The sequence below is a fragment of the Hypomesus nipponensis genome, chromosome 12 (genome assembly GCF_054491055.1).
Source record: "Hypomesus nipponensis isolate SF chromosome 12, ASM5449105v1, whole genome shotgun sequence".
Classification (NCBI taxonomy): Eukaryota; Metazoa; Chordata; class Actinopteri; order Osmeriformes; family Osmeridae; genus Hypomesus; species Hypomesus nipponensis.
The window spans coordinates 2,887,718-2,913,095 of NC_140372.1; the positions used below are offsets into that span (position 1 = coordinate 2,887,718).

Below are 25,378 nucleotides of genomic sequence, written 5' to 3' on the forward strand. Positions count from 1 at the left end.
AATATAACATTATTTCTATAAAAATTTGAATGTCTAAATTAGTTAAATAAGATTTTGTGTAAAAAAAAAGAAAGAAAGGGGCTTCAGGCTGGGCAAGTCATATGCTGCTAACCAAGCACATCTATTGGCTGAACGGGGAATACGAGGGCGTGACTACGGCGGCGCGTGGGTTCGCTTGGGTGACACAATTATAACAACTTTGGGCTGGTGGCAGTAGGGATTTTACGATCAAATAATTCTTTTTTGAAACCTGCAAAAACTACCCTTAATGCATTTTTTTTTATTAGTTGCATATAACACTGTGACTAAAAAATGTGACGCGAAGACGTTCTGGAGGGTTACTTATTTTCCTGAAAGGATTTACTGTTTTGGGTTGCCTTTTTTGATTCTGGATAGAAAGTTAACTATTTCAAATATTTTTTTTGTTTTCTCTCTTTAATTTGGTGGAGTATTTCGTTCGCCGTCTCGTCGCGATTCCATGCAATCGTGCGGAGTCTCGCTCGCTGTTGCTGCCTGCGCTGCTGCTCGGAGTCTAGGCTCGGCTTCTGGTGGTGATGAGGAAAAGAAAATGGCGGCGGGAAAAGCGAGTGAAACCGAGGAGGACTTTCCTACGCTGACAGCCCAAGAGAGGGACAGCTTGGTCGGAATTGACAGGTTGGAACCGTAACCCCGTTCACACCTCCAAAGTATTCTGACTACAACATGCACGTGTCGTCTGTGTTTCTATGTCGACGATCTGTAAGAGCTGGTCTGTAAGCGATACTGAACCGCCTGTGTTGTCTTCTCGCTTGCAGCTCACTGTTTGGATTTCAGAGGCTTCATGAAGATGGCGCCAGAACGAAGGCCCTGCTGTTGAAGGTAGGTAGCTAGCTTGCTAGCACGCTAACGTTCAGAACCCAGGCGGTCCTTTAATCACCAGCACCAACACACGCTGCTAAAATAAATTCACGGATGTTGTTTGGTGTGGTCTTAAACTCAACACGCAAGCTAGCTACCAGAATCTGTCCAAGCGCTGTGGGGGCATGCATAGTCCATCTTGTGCGCAGGCAGAGCGACAGAGGCAGTGCTGCGGCTAAGTTACTACGCAGCGTCCTCAACATTGATCATGGTGGTCCGCTTCCCTACACTACCGTAGCTAGTGTACACTAGCCAGCTAGCAATGTTGCTACGAAATCATAAGACACCCACTTAAAGTATTTGATTTGTCTTATATGGCTAACGGTAGCTGTCTTACCTGTGAAAACAGAAACACGTTCATGTCACAAGAAACCTGAAATCCCTTAAATAGGACAGTGCTTTGCACTGCAGTTTGCTAACGGGTTAGCTAAGGGTGTCTAGCGGTTCGGAGTGGAAATTACACACCAAACACTCGAATGTTGCTAGAACAATGTTTACATGTTTGTTAATCACATCCTCAGACAATTGCTTGTTTGGCCACGCTCATAAACTAAACCCAAATGTACGGTCTTCAACATTGAGTGACTAGCTTGCTAATGGCAATTCATTGGTTGAATCATCGCTCCTGTGATATCAGTGAAATCTCTCTCTGTGCTCTCAGTTTGCATCGTGGCCGAACTTTCATGGCAGTGTAATAAGATTTGCATCTGTGGTGTGCAGAATGCATGCTCTATGCGCCGAGCTTTCATGCTAAATGTTGTGATTGTGATAGCCACTAGTGTTGTGGTCTTGTTGGTTCTCTGGCGTTAGAGTTGGCTAACTAGCAAGCTTGTAAGCTATGTACCATCTAGCTTTTTATATAGCTAGCACGTAGCTAATGGCTGTCTGCTTGGGTCGGTCCAAGATGGCGGGACGTGGTGTAGGGACAGCGGAATATAGACGGGTTTAATTCTGAATGAAGATTGAATTTATGCCATTTTTGGAGAGAAATCCATTGCAATGTTTTGGTAGGTTTCGCTTGATCTTTGTTTTGTGACCATGTCCAAGTTCGTTGGAAGTAGACCCTTTGTTACCCGGATATCAATGACTGTATGAATGTAGTCCATCCCACGTTAAGCTAGTATGAGCATAATCAACTTGAAGCCAGCACAGTTAACGGCAAACAAAATGTTTGCCATGCATTTTTCATTTATGGACAATCGATTCATGTAAGGATTTCGCAAAGGCTTTGGTTATCACCCTGAATCGCCAACACATGTGCAGTGTAATTCACTGCCACAACAAGTAGTCCATCTTAATTTGCCTCGCTAGGCGGTGTGGCATGACTTGTTTGTTTTGCATGCTAAAATTCAATAGATCTCAGCGAAGAGGACGTTATCATGCACCGTACACATTTACAAAATGACACATTATTCATCATTATTACCTGCCTCTGTGTCATTGTAGGTTGTCTTTACAGAAATGGAGTGGCTAGTAATTCATGGTTTAATTTAATACTATTCAGTACTATTCAGACCACTACTAAGGCCTGTTGCCAAATAAATCTTACATAAACATTCAAATCCATTCACATACAATACCATCATACAATACATACAATACAATATACAATACCATCTCACTTCTACATTTTCAATCTAGACATGGGTGTGATTCAATTGCCATGGTCTTACACTTATCAACTGTCCCATTGTCTAGACTCTAGATTACCCAAGTGAATGGGGGTAGGCTAGGTTTGATAATGAAGTATTGATCAGGAACAGCTCGTGATACAGGTGTGAACATATGTTGCAGAGCCTCATAGTAAGACCAGCCTGTTGCTCTTAGATGCTTGTGTCGTGCTTTGGCAAGTGTCAGGATAAAGATTTGACACCACTGCCAAAAGCAGCATGTTACTTTCTGTGCTACCAGCAGATTTGCCCTTTTCATGTTGTGTTTGAGATTATCACTGTCGCATATTGGGTCGAGGGTTGATGTTCTTCTTAAGATCTTGATGTTTCTGCTGCATTCATTTTGCAGTCGATATCTTATTGTTACTGTGTAACAGTTACACTGGTGTTAAGACAGTATTGTGTGCGCAGTATGTGCAACAGCAATGTGGCTGTAAACAGGCTGATTCTGACTGTTGACGTAATATTAAAATAATGCACTTCTGATAATTGATTTTCTGTATTTTTTATATGCACCATGTATATTTCTCCATGTACAAAAGCAACAACAAAATAAGTTAAATGTAATTGTCCTATTCTCTAAAATTGAGCCGATTTTGTTACTGGGGCATTTATTTTACATGTGTTGACAATATTTCTATATAATTGGCCCCCATACACATAATCAGTCGCTGTCCTTTTACAGTCTCAGTAGTTTAGACCCTGTTCCCTGTATGGTATGCAGTCGCCCCGCTGCACTGCTATCCACGTTTAGATAACTCTCTTCAGCACCTTGACAGAACTAGGTCACTGTATCACTGGTGGTGACATTCAGACGTTTAAAGGTTGATTTACCTGGTCTACTAAGGAGCTTTCTGGTCAATTTGCAAATCACTGCCTGCCCTGTGTTTGTGTGTAGGCATACTAAACTGTTAAGGGTAGGCTTGGCATTTCTAAGGTCACACAAAAAAACTACGCAAACATTGTGTTTGAATGATGTGACACATAGAGTACTCTGCCTACAGCATCTTCGATGATGACGATGATTGGACATTCAGTTGTATATTTTGACAATTCATAAGGACAGAATATATTTGGCAGATGGTATTCTGACACGCCTCTTTAAATGGTTACTCATAAGAATGTTTTTTCATCGCCTCTCTCTAGTAAATCCTTATTGAGTAGTACTCCCCATTCATTCAGACTTGATCCTCCCCCTTCACAGTACTGTTACAGAACACATGTAGCAGGTTATGCCCTTTAAATATGAGTGCGTTTAACTATTTAGAAGTGATTTCATTTGACATTTCATTATTTTAATGGAGATGACTGCACAATCACAAAGGTTTATGCATCACAACCAACAACTTGTTTATTTTTAGGATTAAAGTCGTTAATCGATTTGTGACCCCAAGAATTGTATCAAACCGTGAGATACCAAAAGATTCCCAGCCCTACTCTGCATGTATCCTGCCTCAGAGAAGGATACCGTATTGGAGTGATCATGTCTCTTAGTGCTCATCAACATGGCGGGCAACAAACGCATTGACATTTGTTTCTCACCAACAGCTCATCCAAACAACTTTAAACTTGGTACACTGTGTGTGCCAGGGTCCTGAGCATCTCACCTGCTCAATTCTGACTCGATGCAGTGCCCTGGTTCTTCAGATTATCTACACACAAACACACAGGGCTTAGACAACAAGGTGGCTCGTTAGGAAAGCCCAGGTGCATTGTGGGAACTCATCAAGCACACATGCTCTTTACAGAAGCATTATGCGTAAGGGCCTTGTACACAGCCACTGGCCTTCTGCCCTATCAGAGTTTGTATTGAGTATTTATAGTGGGTGAACCGTGTTGTTTACAAGTGTGATGTGTTCTAATTTGGGTGTGTGAATGAGAGTATTTGAATGCTAAACCCGTGTGCGCGGACTCAGGTGGCTGAGCGGGTAGAGCATCGGGCTAGTATTCTGAAGGTTGCCAGTTCGATTCCCAGCCGGCATATGACGTTGTGTCCTTGGGCAAGGCACTTCACCCTACTTGCCTCGGGGAGAATGTCCCTGTACTTACTGTAAGTCGCTCTGGATAAGAGCGTCTGCTAAATGACTAATTGTAAATGTGTGCGCCTTCGCAAGCATGTTTGTGTACGCATGTGCGTTGTGATTGTGTTGAGCATGTCTGTGACTCCAGAGCTGCCCCACCCCCGACCCAGGCATCAACAAACCGTCTTGTTGGTAGAAATGTTGTAAGGCCCAAGTGCATCAGGGCGCGCGCGCGCACACACACACTCACACACCACACACAGAACAGCTGTTGAGTCAGGTTTATTGCCAAGTAGGTTTTCTCCATTAAGGGATTCGTGGCATGCAGAATGATAAGTGTGCAGTGTGAGGGCAAACTATAGTTCGAAAGTGAAGAAATCCAGTAGCATAAGTGATTACTTAATAATAAAAGATTAAGAGAGCCTTTTTGTGTCCATGCTGTTGTACACGTGTTCTGACGCTGATGACTGTAGTTTCAGGCTGGGAAGTGTCCTGTATTGCGTTCAGGATCAGGTGTGGTACGTAAACCAACCCCAACTTTGATGTTGGAATTTCATGGAAGTCAAAGCTACCTTTTTTAATCAGCAAATAACTTGGTTAGTTGATCCACTCATCGGGATGTTGCTTGTGATTGGGTTAACCTTCTTGATTTGTTATTGGAAAACGACATGCGGCGCCAAAATGTGGAGAGGGCAGACATTTAGTCCTACGAACACGCCCCTGAAACAAACTGGCACATGCACGGGTTTCTTAGAACCGAGGCACTCATGTTATGTGGTTAATCATTGGCAGCTCATTATCGTGACTGTTGTAAGTGCTTAGCAAACAAGAGATTTGAAGCAATCTCTCTGTAACTGAAACTGGGTTCCAGTCCCTATCGGACTGGCTCGGCACAAGTTTATTTAAACTTTTGGGCTTCAGGAGAAAGTGGGCTCTTATCGTTTGCCGTTCCAGCGAAGAGATTGAGCGGCGGCGTCTCGAGGAAGTTCTGTTAGTAACAGGGAGGTTGTCCAGTTCATGTGGGCTGATAGTTTTGTGTTTTCCCGCTCTGTCTCTCTCTTTCAACTCTGTATTTTTTTGCCCAGCATCGCCAGAACAGTTTGTTACATTTAGTCATTTAGCAGACGCTCTTATCCAGAGCGACTTACAGTAAGTACAGGGACATTCCCCCGAGGCAAATAGGGTGAAGTGCCTTGCCCAAGGCCACAGTCATTTGGCACGGCCGGGAATCGAACTGGCGACCTTCAGATTGTTAGCCCGATTCTGATTCCTTAACCGCTCAGCCACCTGACTCCTTGTTAGTGTGCAACACTTTTTCTATATCCACTAAAATTCCTCTGGGCGCAATTGGATAGGTGCTGTACCAACCAATCGGAGCAACGAAACGTCTTGTTAGTTGTTATACCTCAACTGTTCTCCCCAGTGCAGTCATCGTTATTAAATCCCCTTCCCCCCCATCAGATAAAAGATTGTGATTGGCCTGGCACTTTTCCTTCCAAAGGGAAATCTGTTTGAATAGGAGTGTGGCCAGATCCTGTGGCCAGTGCAGATAAAATGTGAGCTCACGGAATTGTCTGTTTCCCAGGCAAAGGCCGAATCCCAATACTCCCCCTTACCCCTTACCCCTAGCCCTTAGTTTACCCCTAGCCCTTGGCCCTCGAAACTGAGGGGTAAGGGCTACACATCCCTAAGAAATGGGACGCCACTTGGTTACGGGTACGTCATCTGGCACGTATTGATATCTCCAAAGCAAGTAGTGTTATTCACTGATATCAAACGAAATTCGCTGCTAATGGAGTTTACTTTAAATTGTAGACATGCTAGTCAGAGAAATGCGGGACTGTTGTGCAATTCAGCACTGTAACATTAGCGTACCAAACTAGCGATTTTTAGAAACGTTTCAATTAGTAAAATGGTTGCAAATATATATGAACAGGACTGTGTATACCACGAAACAACTGTCTTAATTTTATCAATGAATTAAGCCGAAAATATTACATTTATCGGACTCTCTGGATGATCTGGCCGTCATTGTTGCCGGTCGCGCAGTATTCACAAAGCCCTAGGTTTTAAGTAAGCTCCCGATCTTACTTGGTTTTAAGGGGTGTATACCCCTTCGTCTTAGCCCTACCCCTAGCTCCAAAAGAGTATTGGGACACCACTAGCTCTCACGGGAACGCGCAAAACTAAGGGTAAGGGGGAGTATTGGGATTCGGCCAAAGTCTATTCTGTGACGTTCTGGAAACGGCCTCCACTCTGGGCGAGATGTCATCGCTAAACCTTGGGGACTGCTGCAGAGGTGTATGAAATGCAGCTCAAGTTGAGTTTGTCCAGTTGTTGGCATAAACAAGTGGTGTGTGTGTGTGTGTGTGGCTATGTGTGTGTTGGATTTGGAGATGTGAACCCAAGGCATGCCTGCAGTGCAGTACTGTACTATTGATATAAATGGCAACAGCTCTATATGGTGCCCCCCCCCCTTTATTTAGCTGGGATGTGGTACGCCCTGATATGATGGTGTTCACACCCTGTGATGTCATGCATTTATGCCTATCAGTTCAAACATGGGTTGCAACATTCATAACAAGGCATGGCACAAGTACAGCAGTGCAAGTGTCCAAATGTAATGTAGAGGCTTTTGTCTGCTGAGTATAGTTAAGCTCACATTGATGGCGTTCTGTTCGGTGTGTTGTGTTTACATCTCATTGCTTTCGGAGAATCCATTATATTGATGAACCTTCTAGTTTGCTTGTAGATTCCCACGTATAGGTTGTGTGTGTGTGTGTGTGTGTGTATTTAGAGAGAGAGGGAGTGGGGGGAGGATGTACAACAATGCTAACGCTGTTCTGACGGTTCTCCAGGAGCCAATGGTTGCTTACGTTTGAGTTGGCGTGTGTGCAAGTCGAGTGTTTTTAATACATATTCTGTTAGCATGTTACTAGTTTTGTGCTTCACAACCAGAATCCGTTGGAATGTGGCAAAAACGTAGAAATTGTGATCCGAGTCGGGTTCGTTCACCCATAACCTTGCCTTCGACGGCCGTTTACAAAGTTCAGTGATCGGGGTAATAAAAAATAAATAAATAATTGTGCGAGCCGTAACCGCAACTGCGTGACAGGGTAATGCAAACGCTGCTGGGATACACCGACATTGAGCAAACTGGCATCACAGAGACCCCCCTCTCCCTGAGTTAGTCTGGTCTTTCCTCTGTCTCAGGCTGTCCGCTGCTACGACTCTCTCGTCCTGAAGGCGGAGGGCAAGGTGGAGCCTGAGCTCTTCTGCCAGCTAGGACACTGCAACCTGCTGCTGGAGGACTACCCCAAAGGTAAAGGTGGACCACGTCTCTTTGTCCGCTCGCTCTCATTCTCTCTCTGTGCTACTGTGTCTCTGTCTGTCTCTTTCTTGTCTCTCTCTCCTACCCTGTCTCTCTCTCTCCTACCCTGTCTCTCTCTCTCCTACCCTGTCTCTCTCTCTCCTACCCTGTCTCTCTCTCCTACCCTGTCTCTCTCTCCTACCCTGTCTCTCTCTCCTACCCTGTCTCTCTCTCCTACCCTGTCTCTCTCTCCTACCCTGTCTGTCTCTCCTACCCTGTCTGTCTCTCCTACCCTGTCTCTCTCTCCTACCCTGTCTCTCTCTCCTACCCTGTCTCTCTCTCCTACCCTGTCTCTCTCTCTCCTACCCTGTCTCTCTCTCTCCTACCCTGTCTCTCTCTCTCCTACCCTGTCTCTCTCTCTCCTACCCTGTCTCTCTCTCCTACCCTGTCTCTCTCTCCTACCCTGTCTCTCTCTCTCCTACCCTGTCTCTCTCTCCTACCCTGTCTCTCTCTCCTACCCTGTCTCTCTCTCCTACCCTGTCTGTCTCTCCTACCCTGTCTCTCTCTCCTACCCTGTCTCTCTCTCCTACCCTGTCTCTCTCTCCTACCCTGTCTCTCTCTCCTACCCTGTCTCTCTCTCTCCTACCCTGTCTCTCTCTCCTACCCTGTCTGTCTCTCCTACCCTGTCTCTCTCTCCTACCCTGTCTCTCTCTCCTACCCTGTCTCTCTCTCCTACCCTGTCTCTCTCTCCTACCCTGTCTGTCTGCTGTCTCCTGCTGAAATGCAAACTTCCCTCTTAGTTGACCCCGTCTGATGGTGTCCATTCGGTCTAACAATGTTTTATTTCCCTCGTGTTGCCATCTCAGATTCCTTCTAATAGCAGGGCTGGTGTGGTCTACACCGCTCTGATGTGCTGCATCTGACTCACCTCTCTCTCTCTCTCTCTCTCTCTCTCCCTCTCCCCCTCCCTCCCCCTCCCTCTCTCTCTCTCTCCCTCCCTCTCTCTCTCTCTCCCCCTCCCTCTCTCTCTCTCTCTCTCTCTCTCTCCCCCTCCCTCCCCCTCCCTCTCTCTCTCTCTCCCCCTCCCTCTCTCTCTCTCTCCCCCTCCCTCTCTCTCTCTCTCTCTCTCTCTCTCTCTCCCCCCTCCCCCCCCTCTCTCTCTCTGTCTCTCTGTCTCTCTCTGTCTCTCTCTCTGTCTCTCTCCAGCATTATCAGCATACCAGAGGTACTACAGTTTACAGTCGGACTACTGGAAGGTACGGAAAGTCTCACACACATTCTCTCACACACACTCTCTCACACACACGCTCTCACACACGTGCTCTCACACACACGCTCTCAGCAACAGGAAGCACGTGTGTCTCTCCAGGATAGTGCTTACAGTTTCAGATGAAGACTCATCCTGTGCCTGTCTCTGGTGGCTGCGGTAGCGTAGTGTGGGTGTTGAGAGGAGCTCCAGAGTTTCGGGTAGGCCTCTTCCCCAGGCTGCCTGGCAGGCGGGCTGCAGGCTAGTTCACTGGCTGCTACGCTCGCCGCAGGCACCGGATAATCTGTGGTAGACCGCCCCACAATGTGGCCCACCGTCCAGACTGGAAATGCAGAATAAACACGTTACCGTTAAAGAATCCTCGACAGCTGATCGGTCTAATAAGGTTATATTTGAGAATGAGTCACGTCAGCTAATTCCGCCAGCTGAAGTTACTGGTAGTGCTTGCTTGAACATTATTTCACGACATAATGTTATGTTAAATATGAATAATTAGTTGGATTTTAATAAAAAATAAATTGTTGATTTACATTTTGTACGGTAGCTTTACATTTGCCAGTTAAATACGTTACAGTTGGTCATCCAGCGGAGAAGAGCGGTTCATTCTGTTAAAAAAAACAAAAAACTTTGAAACTTTCGATTGAGGTTCTGGTAGCGAACTGCTCCACTGTCGTAGAGACGCGACTTCGCGACATTTCATACAATTCTGATGTATCTAAAGTATCGGAAACACTTTATCCTGTAGGAAAAAGAAACACAACCTAGTGAGTTAGCATCTGAGGGATTTAATAATATCATACAAATATAGTTTATCATGCAAGTTCTCAGAAGTCAATGAATCACGGATTTGTGCTGTTGTGTCCTTGTTGAAGACGTTTTGTTTGTTTTTTCAGAATGCTGACTTTCTCTACGGTCTGGGGATGGTCTACTTCCATTACAATGCGTTTCAGTGGTGAGTAACTGTCTTTTGGGACTGGAGTGTGGATGACTAAGCATTCTGGTGTGCGTGAACTACTGAATCTGTTGAAGGTGTATGTGAAGTTGAGAGGTGGTTTCCATGGGGATAGTCGGGGGTGGGAAAGCATACAAAAGTGTGGCTCAATGATGAAATGTTGTCCTCTATTTACAGTCTAGTCACCAATCCCTTTCTCCCTGTCTCTCTGCACCAACCATCTCTCTCTCTCCCCCCCCCCTTCCAGGGCGATCAAGGCCTTCCAGGAGGTGTTGTACATCGACCCCAGCTTCTCCCGAGCCAAGGAGATCCACCTGCGTCTGGGCCTCATGTTCAAGGTCAACACAGACTATGAGTCAAGCCTAAAGGTAAGCCCCCTAAACTACCTGCACCCCTCCACACCCCCCTCCTCTCCTACCCTGCCCCCCTCCTCTCCTCCCCTGCCCCCCTCCTCTCCTACCCTGCCCCCTCCTCTCCTACCCTGCCCCCCTCCTCTCCTACCCTGCCCCCCTCCTCTCCTACCCTGCCCCCCTCCTCTCCTACCCTGCCCCCTCCTCTCCTCTCCTACCCTTTCCCCTCCTCTCCTCCCCTGCCCCCCTCCTCTCCTCCCCTGCCCCCCTCCTCTCCTACCCTGCCCCCTCCTCTCCTACCCTGCCCCCCTCCTCTCCTACCCTGCCCCCCTCCTCTCCTACCCTGCCCCCCTCCTCTCCTACCCTGCCCCCTCCTCTCCTCTCCTACCCTTTCCCCTCCTCTCCTCCCCTGCCCCCCTCCTCTCCTCCCCTGCCCCCCTCCTCTCCTCCCCTGCCCCCCTCCTCCTCCCCTACCTCTATACCAGTGCAGGTCTTTTCAGTAGGGACAGAACTGTGTTGAATACCCGCGCCTCGTGCCAAGGCGGTATGTGTTTGCAGTTTCTGTTTAGTCGGGGGAAGCTAACGTCTTGTCCTCTCTTCCATGACGCAGCACTTTCAGCTGGCTCTGATTGACTCCAGCCCCTGCACTTTGTCCAAAGCTGAAAGTAAGTAGCATCTGTTCCGCACACTCTCACTCAGCGCAACATTAGTTCCATTGTTTTCCTTCAGTGTTGAAACGCTTTGAAACCTGCCTGATTTTGATTGAGTTTCTTGATGCTTTTGTTCAGTGTTTATGACCAAATGTCAACCCACAGTTCTGAATGGGAGTGCGTTGGGTCACATTCACAAATATACAAACACACACACACACACGGTTGTTATTTTCATTGCGTCTGCTTTGACCCAGCTGTGTCACATTTCCATGGAACCGGTTACCAAGGAGACGGTGAGAACCATTCCTGCTGCGTGTTCGGAAAAGGAAACACACAGACTCACACACTCCCCCCTGACACTGACTCTCTCAGTCAAACGTGCACAGTCACATCAAGGGGAGCGCGCTTCTTACTGTGTGTGTGTGTGTGTGTGTGTGTGTGTGTGTGTGTGTGTGTGTGTGTGTGTGTGTGTGTGTGTGTGTGTGTGTGTGTGTGTGTGTGTGTGTGTGTGTGTGTGTGTGTGTGTGTGTGTGTGTGTGTGTGTGTGTGTGTGTGTGTGTGTGTGTGTGTGTGTGTGTGTGTGTGTGTGTGTGTGTGTGTGTCCATTCATCTGCCGGGAGACGCGTCTCATACACACTGCAGCGCCACAGACAAAGGAAGCAGGCTGGAGAGGAGAGCGTCTGTCTTCCTCTCCTCCTCCTCCCTTGTGGCTCTGCCACGCCAGGGACCTGACCCACCCTCTTCCTCTGGATCACCACTGCTTCACCCATCGTCCCGTGTTCCCGCCTCACCAGCTTGGTCACCTGATGCCTCTTCTTTGTCTTGACCATGCCTTTTGCCTTCCTTCCACAGTCCAGTTCCACATCGCTCATCTGTATGAGATTCAGGTAAGTCTCCGTCTCGTCTCCTCCAGCGCTCGTGTCGGGGCGTCTGCTTAAGGGGTCCAGGGGGGGTTCGGGGGGGGTGGGCACTCGGCCGCTGTAGGTAGTTCGTAGTCCAAACGTTCGGTTTTGTGGCACAGTGACTTGTCACAGTGCTGGCAGAGAGGAGCACGTAGGCTCGTGGGGGGGGGGGGGGGGGGGGGTGGTTCTGCTGTGTCAGGGTGTGCTGGAGTGGAGCCAGACTAGCGGAACAGCCCCCCCACTACTGAAATGGAGATTGTATAGATTGGTGTTGATGGAAGGCAAGAATGATACCTTCCTCGTCATGGTTAATAGTCCTACTGTGCTTTTACCCCCCCTCCCACACACACACACACACACACTCTCCATCTGTCTGTTCCCTCCCTTTTGCTGCATGCTGATGCACCCCCCCCCCCCCCCTCTCTCTCTCTGACGCGTGTTTCTTCTGTGGTCTGTCATCTCCTGTGTTCTCCAGAAGAGATACCGGGCTGCCAAGGAGGCGTACGAAAGCCTCCTGCAGACTGACGAGCTCCCAGCACAGGTGAAGGCCACCACCCTGCAGCAGCTAGGTAAGACCATGCACGCACACACACACATGCACGCACACACATGCACGCACACACACACATGCACACACACACATGCACGCACACACAGTGCAACACAGTTCCATTGCTTAGCCTGCTTTTGAGCCTGCTTGCTGATTTTTCTGAGCTTCTTGGTGTGTGTGTGTCTGTGTTCCCCCAGGCTGGATGCACCACACTGTGGAGCAGCTAGGGGACAGGGCTAACAAGGACAGCTATGCCATCCAGTGTCTGCAGAAGTCCCTGGAGGCTGACCCCGGCTCAGGACAGTCCTGGTACTACCTGGGCCGCTGTTACTCCAGCATCGGCAGAGTCCAGGACGCCTTTGTCTCCTACAGACAGTCTATCGACAAATCAGAGGCCAGCGCTGACACATGGTGTTCCATAGGGTGAGGACCACACCCTCACGGGGTCTCTCTCTCTCCTTTCTTTCTCGCTTTCTCTCTGTTTCTCTCTCTCTCATCAGCACAACCAGCTCATGGTGCTCTCTAACCTGCTCTCCCCCTCCAGGGTGCTGTACCAGCAGCAGAACCAGCCCATGGACGCCCTGCAGGCCTACATCTGCGCCGTGCAGCTGGACCACGGCCACGCGTCGGCCTGGATGGACCTGGGCACGCTGTACGAGTCCTGCAGCCAGCCGCACGACGCCATCAAGTGCTACATCAACGCCACGCGCAGCAAAGCCTGCACCAACACACCCACGCTCACCCAGCGCATCAAATGCCTGCAGGTGAGCAGTCCGCTAGCGGCCAGAGAGCTCACCGGAGAGGACACGCACCGCTCCCCCTTGCACAAACCACACTCACCATGGGAGCGCTGCTTTTACCAGTCTGATAGTGTTGGTCTGCGTCCGTAATGCTGACCCTGCCCAGGGGGTTTCAGACCCTCAGTAGGCGTCTGGTTGACTGTGTCCTGCTATAGTGCGCTTGTTGTTTTGGTTGCTAGGTGAAGCCCATCCGGATGCTGGTCTCCCAACCAAAAGGCCATTAGTTTTGGGTTGTGCGAGTCTTCTGTCCTAGAGAGAGGGAGCGTTTGGTCCTCAGCCACCTGTGTGCCCCCCCCCCCCCCACACCCCCCCCACCCGAGACAAGCCGTGGGTCCTCTCACATCCTGTCTGTGTGTGCATGAACCAGGAGGCATTCTCACCCCTGTGATTAAGGCATCATTTCATGACATTAAGACAAACACGGCTGCTTGTTTTAATGATTTGTTTGATGATTATGTTTGTTTCGTCCCCCACCCCACCCCCCTCCCCTCGTTCTTGTTGTTGTATTCATTCAGAAATGTTTATGCATACAGGCCACATACGGATCTCCCTGTTTGGTTGACATGTTGGCTACATACTAGCTACTCTTTAAACTGCCACACCTACACATAGGTCCTCAGAGCAGTGGAGGCTGGCGTGGCAGAGCTTGCCGCCTCACTCACCGCACACACTATCATCTTTTTTTGGGGAGGTTCGTTATTAAAATGTTTGTTTTCTGTCACGCGTTTTCCATTCCCCTTAGGCTCAGTTGAGTAACCCCCAGCTCACTAGTCCTCAGACTAAAAGTAAAAGGCTTCCTCTTATTGAGGATGCCTGGAGTCTACCAATCCCAGCAGAGCTAACCTCCAGACAGGGAGGCCTGAACACTGCACCGCAGGTGAGACCTGAGAGAGGAAACACAACCTTACTACACACACACACACACACGCCACAACGGGAAACCTTTCGGGTGAGCCCACCAGGTTGTAACAGATGCCTTAAGCTGCAGTGTAAAACTGTAAGCCCGTCAATGCTTTAACCATTCTTAAAAGTCGTCGCTAGGAAACCAGCGTTGGCGATTTACGTCACAGTTGTTGAGGGATTATGTCATGTTATGACTGCTAGACGGCATTTGTTATGACTTGTTGGGGCCATTTGAAGCGTTGCCTATTCTGTCCTCACCCCCTCCCCTCCACACCGGACACATCCACAGGTCAGCTTGACCAATCACAGGCCTTCCCCTCCACAACCTGCTCACTGCACTCTTCCTGCCTGGATCACACTGTGGAGTCACAGCAGGAATGGCTGAAATCAATTTTACAATAGCACCAATTACTAACTCATCGTCACCCATATTTCAATATACATTTCATGTCTCCCATTGCCTTATTTAGCTGGGTTTGATCATTCAAATGGGGGGAAAAAAATGGGGACCTTATTGGTCGGAGCCAAACTGTCCCGCCCCCTTCCCCAAATCGAGGGTCTGTGATTGGTTATGCCGTGCCTCTGTAGTGTAGACCCAGGCTGGTTGTGTTGTCTTCTTCTAGCAGCTGACCTTAGGTGCCCTGTAGTCACTCCAACCAACAGCACCCCCTAGAGGCGGACCACAACTCTCCTACTAGACAGCTGGAGTTTGTGTGTGTGCGTGTGTGTATGTGTTCATTGTGTAAAGCACCCCCCCCCCCCCCAAAAAAAAAAACGACGGTGTCACGTGAAGTCGGGCGTTCAAATGAAAGTGTGATGTTTGTACTCCTTGTTGACGAGGCAGCGAGAGTCTACACAGCTGTCCCCCCTCTTGTCTCAAGTGACTGCAACAATATCAGGTTTTGGTGTTCCTATGCACTGGTCACAGTGGACATTTAGCATGTCTGCTAAACTGGACTCTTGAGCACTGTGCTACAATTCAAGAACCAAAATATAAAGAAGAACAATTATTATTTGACACCCTGCACTGTACCTAGAGGAGGTAAATTTCTCGGTTAGCGAACGATCACCTCAGGGCACGAGCCAAGCAGCGCCAGCCTGATGCCAGTTGCAGTCACTTCCCTGTAGGACTACCGCTGAGGTAAGGGAGGTCTGTGATTGGACGGCATTTCAGTGAAAATCCACTTCAAAGTTCCCTCTATCGCTTTTCACAACTTGCCTCCATCACCGTCCCCCCCCGTCCCCCCCCCCTGTGCCAAGCTGGTGTTTGGACAGAGGTAACGTATGTCCCGTGGCTGACTGATGCACCAGGGGAGGGGCGTGGGGAGGGGCGTGGAGAGGGGGGCGGGGCGGGGCGGTTCACGGGTGTGTGGGTGGAGTCACCTGATGGCGCTGCAGCTGGGGCAGCTGCTGTTGATCCCCTGGAGAGCTGACATGAGATCACAGCAGCCTGTCGTTTTGTCTCTCCCCCTTCTCCTCTCCCTCTCTTTTCTCCACCTCTCTCTCCTCCCCCACGCTGTCGTCCATACCTGGGCTGCATTAACATTTACTGTCGCTCCTCTCTTTTCTCCCTACGTTTTTCCCCTCCATCTGTAACATTCTCCATATCATCCTTCCTGTCCTCTACCACTCCACCACCACTGCATTCCCTTCTCTCCCCTAACCCGTCCCTCTTTCTTCCCTCCCTCTTTCCTCCCTCCCTCTTTCCTCCCTCTTTCCTCCCTCCCTTTCCTCCCTCCCTTTCTTCCCTCCCTCTTTCCTCCCTCCCTCTTTCCTCCCTCCTCCTTTCCTCCCTCTTTCCTCCCTCCCTTTCCTCCCTCCCTTTCCTCCCTCCCTCTTTCCTCCCTCCTTCTTTCCTCCTTCTTTCCTTCCTCCCTCCCTCTGTCCTCCCTCCTTCTTTCCTCCCTCTTTCCTCCCTCCTTCTTTCCTCCTTCTTTCCTCGCTCCCTCCCTCTTTCCTCCCTCCCTTTTTCCTCCCTCCCTCCCCTGTCCCCAGGCGTGTAAGCCCCAGGCCAGCACGGAGGGGGGGGCAGCAGGTCAGTCTCTGCCCCCCCATATAGGAGCCCTGGGGCCGGGGGAGGACCAGTCCAGCCCGGCCAAGCGCAGGAGGGCTTCCAGCCCAGCCAAGGTACAGCACTCAGGACACCCAGGACACTAGGGGTTGAAAACAAAACGACGACCAAACCCTGACGTGGTTTTGTTCACCTCCTCTGCTCTCTCAGGGTCAGCCAGACTCCTGGACCGCCCCCACACAACAGCCCGTCCCCAACTGGTACCTATCGCCACAGAAGCTACAGGTAAGCTTGTAGTGGACATGACCACACACACGCCCCCCCACCCCGTGTACACCCTCCTCATGCTGTGGTAACCATGGCGTCTCACGGAGCACACTCCTGTCCCCCAGCACCTGGAGCAGTTGCGGGGGAGCAGGGACAGTCTGAAGCCTCTGCAGCTGCAGACCCTGGAACAGCTGGAGGCTCAGCTCAACCTGATGCAACAGCACCAACAGCAGGTACACACACACACAGACCCCTGCAGTGCTAGTTCCTTCTCTCTGACCTCACGTCCCCCTCTCTGACCTCACGTCCCCCTCTCTGACCTCACGTCCCCCTCTCTGACCTCACGTCCCCCTCTCTGACCTCACGTCCCCCTCTCTGACCTCACGTCCCCCTCTCTGACCCCACGTCCCCCTCTCTGACCTCACGTCCCCCTCTCTGACCTCACGTCCCCCTCTCTGACCTCACGTCCCCCTCTCTGACCTCACGTCCCCCTCTCTGACCTCACGTCCCCCTCTCTGACCTCATGTCCCCCTCTCTCCCCACAGATGAGACAGAACCCTTCAGGACAGCTGCGCCCCTCCCTCCCCAACGGTCCCAGCTCCCTCCCCCCTCCTCACCCCGGCCTCCACCCCTCCCGCCCCCACCTTGGCGCCCCGCTCCGGCCCCCCTTTCCTCTTCCTCAACCACTGGCCAATGGGCCCCTGGGCCCTGGCACACACAGACACTTGGAGCCTCTTTCTGTGGGCAATAACTGTTCTACCAATAATAACCAGCCAGTGGGCGTGGCCGTGGGCGTGGCCCCTGGACCCCACGGAGACGTGCCTTACCTGCAGCCTGGCGCACTACTACCTCACACCTGCACAAGCACCCAATCACAGGACCCGCGCCAGACCCTGCACCTCAACTCCACTCAGGTGAGGAGGGGGGGCGCTCAGTTATAACTGCATCAGGGAAACGGTCTTCTTAACTTGGGGCTAGAATGCCCACAGGATCCAGGGTCCAGAGAAGGCTCTAGATCCAGAGAAGGCTCTAGATCCAGAGAAGGCTCTAGATCCAGAGAAGGCTCTAGATCCAGAGAAGGTTCTAGATCCAGAGAAGGTTCTAGATCCAGAGAAGGTTCTAGATCCAGAGAAGGTTCTAGATCCAGAGAAGGTTCTAGATCCAGAGAAGGTTCTAAAAGAGTCAGTGGGGTTCTGTCTGAATGTCTCTCTCTCTCTCGTCAGGGGCTTCAGAAGGGTTCTGGGCCACGCTGGGCGGGTCCAAACGGCGAAGGGCTTCTCTCGCACCCCCAGACGCCCGACTCCGCCCCCCACAATCAGGTCGGACATTCCTCCGCCACGCCATCACCGAGGCAACAGACCCTCAACCACCTCCCGTCCCCCCCGGCCCCGCCCCCTCCTCACTCTGCTACCTCAGGTGGAGCCCCGGACGCCCCGCCTACCAAAGATGCCCCGCCCCTCGGCAACGGCCTGGCTCCCACGGCAACGGACCCTGCCCCCGAGGGCCCCGTGGCGGCGGAGGGCTTATCCAATCACGTGGCGGGAGGCGAGGGGGTGGGCGGGTCCCCGGGCCTTAGCTCAGACAATCCCAAGGACGGCCCTCAGGGGCCCTGCGAGGGCGGGGCCGCCAAGGGCTGCTCTGCCCACAGGAAGGTCAACAACCTCCATCACGGCTCCCTCCCGCCTCTGGCCCCGCCCCAGGGGAGCCCCACCTCCTCCTCCCCCATCTCAGCCATGTCCACAGCCACGCCCTCCCCCAAGTCGTCCTCTGAGCACGCTCAGACGAGCACCCACAGCCCCGGCAACAGCAACACCGCCGTCGCCACGCCGCCCGGCCCCACCCTCAACGGCAACGGAAAGGGGGGCATCTCGGAGGACTCCCGGAGCCCCCTGAAGGCCGAGCCCCCCTCGGCGCCGTGTCAGCGGGCCCCCGGCCCCGCCCCCGGCCGACACCCCTCCCCCTCGTCCTCCGTGTCCATCTACCCCAGCTCCTCAGACGTACTCAAGGCCTGCAGGTAGGACGTCCTCTCTCCCCACACCTCCTCTCCCCTGTTGTGGCTTCTGTTCCAGTTCTCAGCCTGGGCCTCTCTCTCTCTCCCCTTAGCTGTGTTTGGGTGGTGTGAAGGCACCTGCTTGGTGAGGAAACAGGCCTTCTGAACGTACCGGGGCCACGTTCCATCCCTGCTCACCCTGTGCTTGCTTGTGTCCTCCTTTCTGTTGGGTTTAGAAACCTGCGTCTCCCTCTAGTGTGAGCTTGTGGTACTGCATCATCATCACCGGGATGGGATGTGTGTTACCGGGGTAACTGGCACCATGTGATCCAGGAGACCCCGACCAAGAGACGTTTACGTTACTACAATGATTTGTTCCTGATCTGCTCTCCTCTTGTGGGTCTAACCAGGACTGGTTGGAATTTAATACTTGAAATGACCACGGATATGCGCTCGATTGATCTTGCCTGGCATAGAGTAGCCAAAAGGGACGTGTCCTGAAATGCCTTTGAAATATCTACTCCCACTTGGATCTCTGAAGCGTGTTATTACTTTTCCAATGTCAGCTGCTGTTTGTGACCCCCTGGTCCTCAGAGAGGAAGGGTCTGTTTGACCCTGTGACCCCCTGGTCCTCAGAGAGGAAGGGTCTGTTTGACCCTGTGACTCCCTGGTCCTCAGAGAGGAAGGGTCTGTGACCCTGTGACCCCCTGGTCCTCAGAGAGGAAGGGTCTGTGACCCTGTGACCCCCTGGTCCTCAGAGAGGAAGGGTCTGTTTGACCCTGTGACCCCCTGGTCCTCAGAGAGGAAGGGTCTGTGACCCTGTAACCCCCTGGTCCTCAGAGAGGAAGGGTCTGTGACCCTGTGACCCCCTGGTCCTCAGAGAGGAAGGGTCTGTTTGACCCTGTGACCCCCTGGTCCTCAGAGAGGAAGGGTCTGTGTGTGTAACGTCTGTCTTGTCTTCCAGGAACCTGGGAAAGAACGGCCTGTCCAACAGCAGCATCCTGCTGGATAAGTGCCCGCCCCCTCGCCTGCCCCCGCCCCCTTCCCCGGCCCTGCCCAAGGACAAGCTCAACCCCCCCACGCCCAGCATCTATGTGAGGCCTGCTTCACACACAGACACACACTAAACACACCTAACAGCTATGTTCATTTATATTATACACTATTCTATATGATGAGTGAATCTGTATAAATGGGATAATGTGTCAATCTGAGATGTCTGCTGAGGTGTTAATATTGTGTGTGTGTGTGTGTGTGTGTGTGTGTGTGTGTGTGTGTGTAGCTGGAGAACAAAAGGGATGCATTCTTCCCTCCACTGCATCAGTTCTGCACAAACCCCTCCAACCCTGTCACGGTCATCAGAGGCCTGGCTGGAGCCCTCAAACTAGGTGAGACCCTGTCTCCCTCTCGCTCTCTGTCTGTGTCTCTCTGTCCCTCCTCTCGCTCTCTGTCTGTGTCTTTCTCTCTGTCTCTCCTCTCGCTCTCTGTCTGTGTCTCTCTCCGTCTCTCCTCTCGCTCCCTGTCTCTGTGTCTCTCTCTCTGTCTCTCCTCTCGCTCTCTGTCTCAGTGTCTCTCTCTGTCTCTCCTCTCGCTCTCTCTCTGTGTCTGTGTCTGTCTCTCTCGTCTCACTCCCATGAGCCTTCAGTCTTGCTGTTGCTTACTCAGTGGCGCCACCTGCTGAATGCATTTTCACAGCACCTTCACAGCCTTGCCCCTTCTGATCTGAACTCATTCCTCCACACAGTCCTAATGTTTCCTCCCTCCCTGCCCCCCGCCCCCCTCCAGACCTGGGCCTGTTCTCCACCAAGACCCTGGTGGAGGCTAACCCAGACCACCTAGTGGAGGTGAGGACCCAGCTGGCCCAGCCTGCTGATGAGAACTGGGACCTGAGCGGCTCCAAGAAGACCTGGCGCTGTGAGAGCAGCCGCTCCCACACCACCATCGCCAAGTACGCCCAGTACCAGGCCGCCTCCTTCCAGGAGTCCCTGAGGGTCAGTCCCACAAACACACACACACACTCTCTCTTTCTCCCAGAAGTCCCTGAGGGTCAGTCCCACAAACACACACACACACACACACACACACACACACACACACTCTCTCTTTCTCCCAGAAGTCCCTGAGGGTCAGTCCCACAAACACACACACACTCTCTCTCTTTCTCCCAGGAGTCCCTGAGGGTCAGTCCCACAAACACACACACACTCTCTCTTTCTCCCAGAAGTCCCTGAGGGTCAGTCCCACAAACACACACACACACACACACACACACTCTCTCTTTCTCCCAGGAGTCCCTGAGGGTCAGTCCCACACAAACACACACACACACACACACACTCTCTCTTTCTCCCAGAAGTCCCTGAGGGTCAGTCCCACAAACACACACACACACTCTCTCTCTTTCTCCCAGGAGTCCCTGAGGGTCAGTCCCACAAACACACACACACACACACACACTCTCTCTTTCTCCCAGGAGTCCCTGAGGGTCAGCCCCACACACACTGGAACACATCTTACTCAGTCCCTCCCAGCAGTGTGTGGTTGTGTGAACGTGTGTTTGTGTTCCAGGAGGAGAACGAGAAGAAAGCTCTGAAGGAGCCCTCAGATACGGAGCCTGCCTCAGCCGACAGGTTAGACACACACACTCACTCACACACACACACACGCACACACACACACAGTACTATCTGGATTGGATGACATTATTTTGTTGTTTCCCCCTGTCCCGTGCAGCGCGGTGCGGAAGAGGAGGGGTCCCTTAAAGCACATCAAGTTCGGGACCAACATCGACGTGTCCGACGAGAGGAAGTGAGTAGGGGCAACTCTCACTATCACACACACACACACACACACACACACAGGACTGGATCTCCATCGGCCAGCCTGGTCACAGGAGGCAGGTGGTCCAGGGATGTACTGTTGGTATGGTGATGATCTGACCTCCCTCCTCCTCTACCACCCCCCTCTCATCTTCATCTCATCCTCCTCTTCCTCTCCTCCACCCCCCTCTCCTCCTCCTTCCTCTCATCCTCTTCCTCTCCTCCCCCTCCTCTCCTCTTCCTTCCTCTCATCTTCATCTCATCCTCCTCTTCCTCTCCTCCACCCCCCTCTCCTCCTCCTTCCTCATCTTCATCTCATCCTCCTCTTCCTCTCCTCCACCCCCCTCTCCTCCTCCTTCCTCATCTTCTTCCTCTCCTCCTCCCCTCCACCCCCCTCTCCTCTCCTCCCCCTCCTCCTTCCTCTCCTCTTCCTTCCTCTCCTCCACCCCCCTCTCCTCCTCCTTCCTGTCCTCCCCCTCTCCTCCACCCCCCTCTCATCCTCTTCCTCTCCTCCTCCTTCCTCTCCTCCACCCCCCTCTCCTCCTCCTCCCTCTCCTCCACCCCCCTCTCCTCCTCCTTCCTGTCCTCCCCCTCTCCTCCTCCTTCCTCTCCTCCACCCTCCTCTCCTCCTCCTTCCTGTCCTCCCCCTCTCCTCCTCCTTCCTCTCCTCCACCCCCCTTTCCTCCTCCTTCCTGTCCTCCCCCTCTCCTCCTCCTTCCTCTCCTCCCCCTCTCCTCCTCCCCAGGTGGAAGCTCCAGCTGCAGGAGCTCAGTAAGCTGCCAGCCTTCAGCAGGGTGGTCTCCGCCGGCAACCTGCTCAGCCATGTGGGCCATCCCATCCTGGGCATGAACACAGTCCAGCTGTACATGAAGGTCCCTGGGAGCAGAATACCAGGTAAGGAGTGCTCTCTCACACACACACCAGTCTATTTTCTCTGCTGGTGTGTAGTGTTTGACCAAGTCTCTCCCCCCCCCCCCCCCCCCCCCCATCTGTCTCTGTCTGTCTGTCTCAGGTCACCAGGAACACAACAATTTCTGTTCAGTAAACATCAACATTGGCCCCGGGGATTGCGAGTGGTTCGCTGTGCCAGAACCCTACTGGGGCGTCATGAGCAACTTCTGTGAAAAGTAAGAAGTGTGTGTGTGCAGTGCATCATCCAGGCTGAGACTAGACAGAATTAATGGAGGAGAGGAAAGACTTCATGCTCGCCTTCTCTCTCTGTCTCCCTCTCTCTCTCTCCCGCCCCCCCTCTCTCTCTCCCTCCCCCCCCCCTCTCTCTCTCTCTCCCTCCCCCCCCCTCTCTCTCTCTCTCCCTCCCCCCCCCCCTCTCTCTCTCTTTGTCTCTCTTTCTCTGTCTCTCTCTCCGTCTCTACCTCTCTCTCCCTGTCTCTCAGGAACAACATAAACTTCCTAAAGGGCTCCTGGTGGCCCAACCTGGAGGATCTGTACGAGTCAGACGTCCCGGTGTACCGGTTCATCCAGCGTCCGGGAGACCTGGTGTGGCTCAACACGGGCACGGTCCACTGGGTCCAGGCCATCGGCTGGTGCAACAACATCTCCTGGAACGTGGGCCCACTGACTGGTGAGCTCAGCCACCATGTGTCCCAAAGCCCCTCCTGCGTTACACCAGCACTGGTCTGGAACCAGCCCATCGTGGTGTTAATCTCTTCTTCTTCCTGTCCCTGTCCCTCCCCCTTCCTATCGTCTCTCCCCTCCCACTTCCTGTCGTCTCTCCTCTCCCCCTTCCTGTCGTCTCTCCCCTCCCCCTTCCTGTTCCTGCCCCTCCCTTCCTGTACTCTGCCCTCCCCCTTCCTGTCCCTTCCCCTCCCCCAGCTCACCAGTACAAGCTGGCGGTGGAGCGCTACGAGTGGAACAAGCTGCAGAGCGTCAAATCCATGGTTCCCATGGTGCACCTTTCCTGGAACATGGCACGCAACATCAAGGTGTCGGATCACAAGTTGTTTGAGATGATCAAGTGAGTGAAGCGCCCTTCTCCTCTTCACCACCTCTTCCTCCTCATCACACTGTGGAGGGCCCTGCCGGCTGTACTGAGCATCGTGTGTGTGTGTGTGTGTGTGTAGGTACTGTCTGCTGCGGACCCTGAAGCAGAGCCAGTGGGTGATGGAGGCGCTGGTGTCTGCTGGGAAGGAGACGGTGGTGCAGCCCAGGAACAGAGACGACCCTGCTCACTACTGCACCATCTGTGAGGTCAGTCACCCGCCCAGACAACCCTCACCTCCACCAGACACAGCCCTCACCTCCACCACCTCCACCAGACACAGCCCTCACCTCCACCACCTCCACCAGACACAGCCCTCACCTCCACCAGACACAGCCCTCACCTCCACCAGACACAGCCCTCACCTCCACCAGACACAGCCCTCACCTCCACCAGACACAGCCCTCACCTCCACCAGACACAGCCCTCACCTCCACCAGACACAGCCCTCACCTCCACCAGACACAGCCCTCACCTCCACCAGACACAGCCCTCACCTCCACCAGACACAGCCCTCACCTCCACCAGACACAGCCCTCACCTCCACCAGACACAGCCCTCTCACATGCGTCACCCACACGCTCTGAATGCTTTCTCTGCTTTCGATATGAATTGTTACTTACTGGTGTGTGTGTGTGTGTGTGTCAGGTGGAGGTGTTTAACCTGCTGTTTGTGCGGAGAGAGCTGCTCTCCAGGAAGCAGTGTGTGGTGCACTGCCAAGACTGTGCCCGTAAAGGCAGCTCCCAGCTGGAGAACTTTGTGGTTCTGGAGCAGCACCGCCTGGACGACCTCATGCAGGTCTACGACCAGTTCACTTTAGTAAGTCTGTCTCTCTTCCACACACACACACACACACACACCCCCACCCCCAGCTAGCTTCAGTGTACCCTTCCTCCCCACAGTCTCTGTTAGACGGTCTACTTCTGAGCTGTCTTCATACACAACTGCTCCAGGATTCTCTCTTCTCCCTGACACAGTTCCCCCTCGCAGGTCCAGGATGTTCTGTAACTCCTCCCTCTCTCTCTTTGTGTTCTCTCCTCGCAGGCTCCTCCACTTCACTCATCCTCATCTTGACATTAGACCCCCTGCTCCACCCCCACCACCCCCTGCTCCACCCCCACCACCCCCTGCTCCACCCCCATCACCCCCTGCTCCACCCCCACCACCCCCTGCTCCACCCCCACCACCCCCTGCTCCACCCCCACCACCCCCTGCTCCACCCCCATCACCCCCTGCTCCACCCCCACCACCCCCTGCTCCACCCCCACCACCCCCTGCTCCACCCCCATCACCCCCTGCTCCATCCCCATCACGCCCTGCTGCTTTCGTGGGGGCGACTGGGCTGGGCGCTGCCACGGGAACTTCTATTTCAAACGGTAAAAACCCAACGGAAACCAACGGACCATTTCTGATATTCAGGAAAAGTCCCCCCTCCTCCTCCTCCCTAACCCCCCCCCCCCCCCTCCCCCCCATGGCTGGTCTCCACGACGACAATGGAGGCGCCAACGGCTGCGTGTGTCTATGCAACCTGTCAAAAGTGCGGTGTGTCAAGCTCCCTAGAGAGGGTGCCAGAGAGCGCACTTTCCAATACAGGACTCCCCCTCTTCCCCCACCCACCCTCATGACAATGTTTTAACTCTGCCTCAGAGGAGGAATAGAGGACGTAATCAATAAAGGTTGGGGAGGGGAGTGGAGGGTGGGGGTTAATAAAGTGAAAATGTTTTGTAGATATTGTACGTGTCACAACTGGCAAAACCACCCTAAAAAGACTACTGAATTGACAACCTTCTCTCTTTGTCACCCTCTATCTCTCTCTTCTGGAATCTCTTCATGGGCAGAGATGTTTATCCTCTTTTTTTCTTCCCCCCCCAAAAAAAATTCCTGAGTGTATCTTTCCCTGTATGGAGCACTACCCTTACTGGTCATTTTCTACGGTAGATAGTAATTCTAAGACTCTTTTGACCGCAAAATCTACAAAAAAAATATTTGTAATGTGAAGAGTTTAGGTGATATAATT

The 25,378-nt window shown here is 52.4% G+C and overlaps 1 protein-coding gene across 2 annotated transcripts; it reads left to right on the forward strand.

The window, feature by feature from the left end:
- The first annotated feature begins 170 nt into the window (after positions 1-170).
- Positions 171-24,483, forward strand: LOC146260667 (lysine-specific demethylase 6A-like). Of its 2 annotated transcripts, XM_084667634.1 has the most exons (29): positions 171-654; positions 795-858; positions 7,802-7,910; positions 9,105-9,154; positions 10,059-10,117; positions 10,365-10,485; positions 11,078-11,132; positions 11,973-12,007; positions 12,498-12,591; positions 12,770-12,995; positions 13,117-13,336; positions 14,115-14,249; positions 16,271-16,402; positions 16,497-16,571; positions 16,679-16,786; positions 17,099-17,467; positions 17,777-18,567; positions 19,508-19,637; positions 19,826-19,931; positions 20,329-20,534; positions 21,112-21,173; positions 21,277-21,351; positions 22,108-22,256; positions 22,375-22,489; positions 22,757-22,944; positions 23,196-23,337; positions 23,444-23,570; positions 24,010-24,180; positions 24,406-24,483. In XM_084667634.1, the coding sequence occupies exons 1-29, from the start codon at positions 479-481 to the stop codon at positions 24,433-24,435; spliced, it is 4,320 nt and encodes a 1,439-aa protein (XP_084523760.1). In that variant the 5' UTR covers positions 171-478; the 3' UTR covers positions 24,436-24,483. The 2 variants fall into 2 exon arrangements, with proteins under 2 accessions (XP_084523760.1, XP_084523761.1); XM_084667635.1 differs by lacking the exon at positions 14,115-14,249.
- Positions 24,484-25,378: the final 895 nt, after the last annotated feature.

Excerpts from the sequence above, each read along its gene's own strand:
- LOC146260667 (XM_084667634.1), top strand. The coding sequence starts at position 479 with ATGCAATCGTGCGGAGTCTCGCTCGCTGTTGCTGCCTGCGCTGCTGCT. Across the intron at positions 10,486-11,077 it reads ACTATGAGTCAAGCCTAAAG|CACTTTCAGCTGGCTCTGAT; the intron begins GTAAGCCCCCTA and ends TCCATGACGCAG. Across the intron at positions 21,174-21,276 it reads GAGCCTGCCTCAGCCGACAG|CGCGGTGCGGAAGAGGAGGG; the intron begins GTTAGACACACA and ends TGTCCCGTGCAG.